This window comes from Eurypyga helias, unplaced genomic scaffold (assembly GCF_000690775.1).
Source record: "Eurypyga helias isolate BGI_N326 unplaced genomic scaffold, ASM69077v1 scaffold14990, whole genome shotgun sequence".
Classification (NCBI taxonomy): Eukaryota; Metazoa; Chordata; class Aves; order Eurypygiformes; family Eurypygidae; genus Eurypyga; species Eurypyga helias.
The window spans coordinates 38,652-40,964 of record NW_010225154.1 but is presented as its reverse complement, the minus strand read 5'-3'; the positions used below and the strand labels follow the sequence as shown (position 1 = coordinate 40,964).

Sequence of the window (2,313 nt, the reverse complement as noted above, 5' to 3'; positions counted from 1 at the left end):
ACCCCCGACGCGTTGCTGGAGCTCACCGTGCTGTGCTGCGCTGCCGGCTGAGTCTTGGGGACAGAGGTCACCGCCAAGGTGAAGGAAGAGCTGGTGCCCTTCAACCCGTTCGCCATGATGGGCTGCGTGACCAGCAGCCCCCCCGTCCCCTCCGGCTGCCCCACCACGTGGCCTGGTAAAGTCGCCTGAATGAGATGGGGGACGCTCCCGGGATTTGCAACCAGCGGCGTGTTCAAAACTGTAATGGTGGGTTGCGGCACAGACTGAATAACGGTGTTGAACATCTTCTTCCTGGCATCTTCAATCTCCTCCGGTGACCAGCTGATACCCTGCTTCAACCTCTGGGCAGTGAACCAGATCTTCAGCTGCTCTTCCGGGTACTTTGTCACCACGGTCAAGTAGCAGAGCTCGGCTTTTGTGGGGTAGGGGAACTTGTGGAAAGAGTTTTTGAGGAAGCTGTTGGAGTCCATGGCCGCGTTGTACGTTGGAATGCTGCTCAGGGGGATCATCACCTTGGGAAGGGACTTGGATGTAGGTAGCTGCTGATGCAAGGGGGGTTGCTGCTGCAGCGACACAAGTTGTGCAACACCCGCCTGCAGAACAGGCACGTTTCCTATGATGGAGCCATTCACTATATGAGATGATTTTGTCGAACTTGCAGTGGGCTGGCTGACTGGCACAGACCCGTTTGGGAATGAATGCTCTCCGTCTTTCACCTCCGACTCACTGCCCAACTGACTTGAGGCATTCTCCTTCAGCGTATGGATTTTTTTGGCCTCAGGTTTACCTTTCATTATCTTCATGATGGGGGTTTTGGTAATGATAATTTCAGACTGGCCGTCCACCACCCCTTCTTCAGGGACCTCTCCTGGAAGGTCATGGCTGCTGGCAGCCTCACAGAGACTTTGCTCCACGGTTGTACGATTGTCTTGCTTAGCCACCCTCCAGACGAAGCTCGTCTCGCCGGCGTGCGACTCTGCATTGTGGTGCGAGAGCCCCTCGTGGCTATTTGCCAGAAAGCTGCACGCAACGCACGCAAACGCAGGGTCTTTGCTAAAGTCTAAGTGCTCGGAGTCCAAGTGCCCAAAGAAGAGATGAACGTCTTGCGATCCAAAGTCGCAAGGCTTGCAGATGTAAGTGTCGCTATCAGCAATACCACGGTGCCCGTTAGACAGGGCTCCGTTACTGCCGGCACTGGCACCAGCGTCTCCAGCTGCTGGCCCTTCCGCGGGAGCCTCTTGTTGCGTTCCTTCACGACCATCCTCTACAGCCTCCAGTTCAGTCTCCTGAAGCACCAGCGTTTTTACTGGTATCATGCAGGGAGTTGTGGATTTTCTTTTGCTAGCCATCACTACTGTTGATCCAGATGATTATTTTTCTTTCATTTAAATTAAATTAAAATTTAATAAGTGCTATTGCAAGTGCTCTGTGGTCTAGATTCCAGCAAATTCATGACATCCCAAGGAGCTGTTGTCATATGTTGACAAATGTTCATATTTGCCACTGAACCTGAGGACAAGGAGAGGGAGAAGGGGTTACTTCCCTTGGCAACAAAGCACAACTGTCCTGGTATTTAACTGTTTCACTCAATAAATAATTTTCAGCCTTTTTTTCAGCCAAGGCCAAGTAGCATTTAACTTGGCCTTGGCCTTAACGTACTGTCATAGAATCATAGAATCACAGAATGGTTTGAGTTGGAAGGGACCTTAAAGATCATCTAGTTCCAACCCCCTGCCATGGGCAGGGACACCTTCCACTAGACCAGGTTGCTCAAAGCCTCATCCAGCCTGGCCTTGGACACTTCCAGGGATGGGGCATCCACAGCTTCTCTGGGCAACCTGTCCCAGTGCCTCACCACCCTCTCTGGGAAGAATTTCTTCCTGATATCTAATCTAAACCCCGTTGTTTTCAATTTGTACCCGTTACCCCTTGTCCTGTCACTACAGGCTCTTGTAAAAAGTCCTCTCCCAGCACCCTGGTAGCCCCTTCAGATACTGGAAAGCTGCAATGAGGTCTCCTCGGAGCCTCCTCTTCTCCAGGCTGAACAAACCCAATTCTCGCAGCCTTTCATCATTGTCACTCATACCACCTGTGAATTACCTGCTTAAAAACAAATACACACAAAAGCCTCTTTTACAGCCCACTTCAAATCCTCATTTGCGGAGGAAAAATGCCAAAATTTCCCCTTGCCCTGCCCTCCCCAGACCCATCGCCGGTATTTCGGTGGGAGAGCGGTGCCTGGGCTCCCTGCCTCCCCGGGCCCCCAGCTCAGCAGCTCGCAGGAGGCGATACCAAGCAGGGTCACGCTGGGAA

General features: G+C 52.3%; 1 protein-coding gene across 1 annotated transcript in view; it reads right to left on the bottom strand.

Annotated features, from left to right (window-relative positions):
* ZHX3 (zinc fingers and homeoboxes 3) overlaps positions 1–1,349 on the bottom strand; it is a gene marked incomplete at its 3' end in the record, with an annotated part of 1,688 nt that extends 339 nt beyond the window's left edge. Inside the window, 1 exon segment of the mRNA XM_010148350.1 lies at positions 1–1,349. This exon segment is cut by the window's left edge and continues 10 nt beyond it. Coding sequence (XP_010146652.1) covers positions 1–1,349 — 1,349 coding nt within the window.
* Between the last annotated feature and the right edge of the window lie 964 nt (positions 1,350–2,313).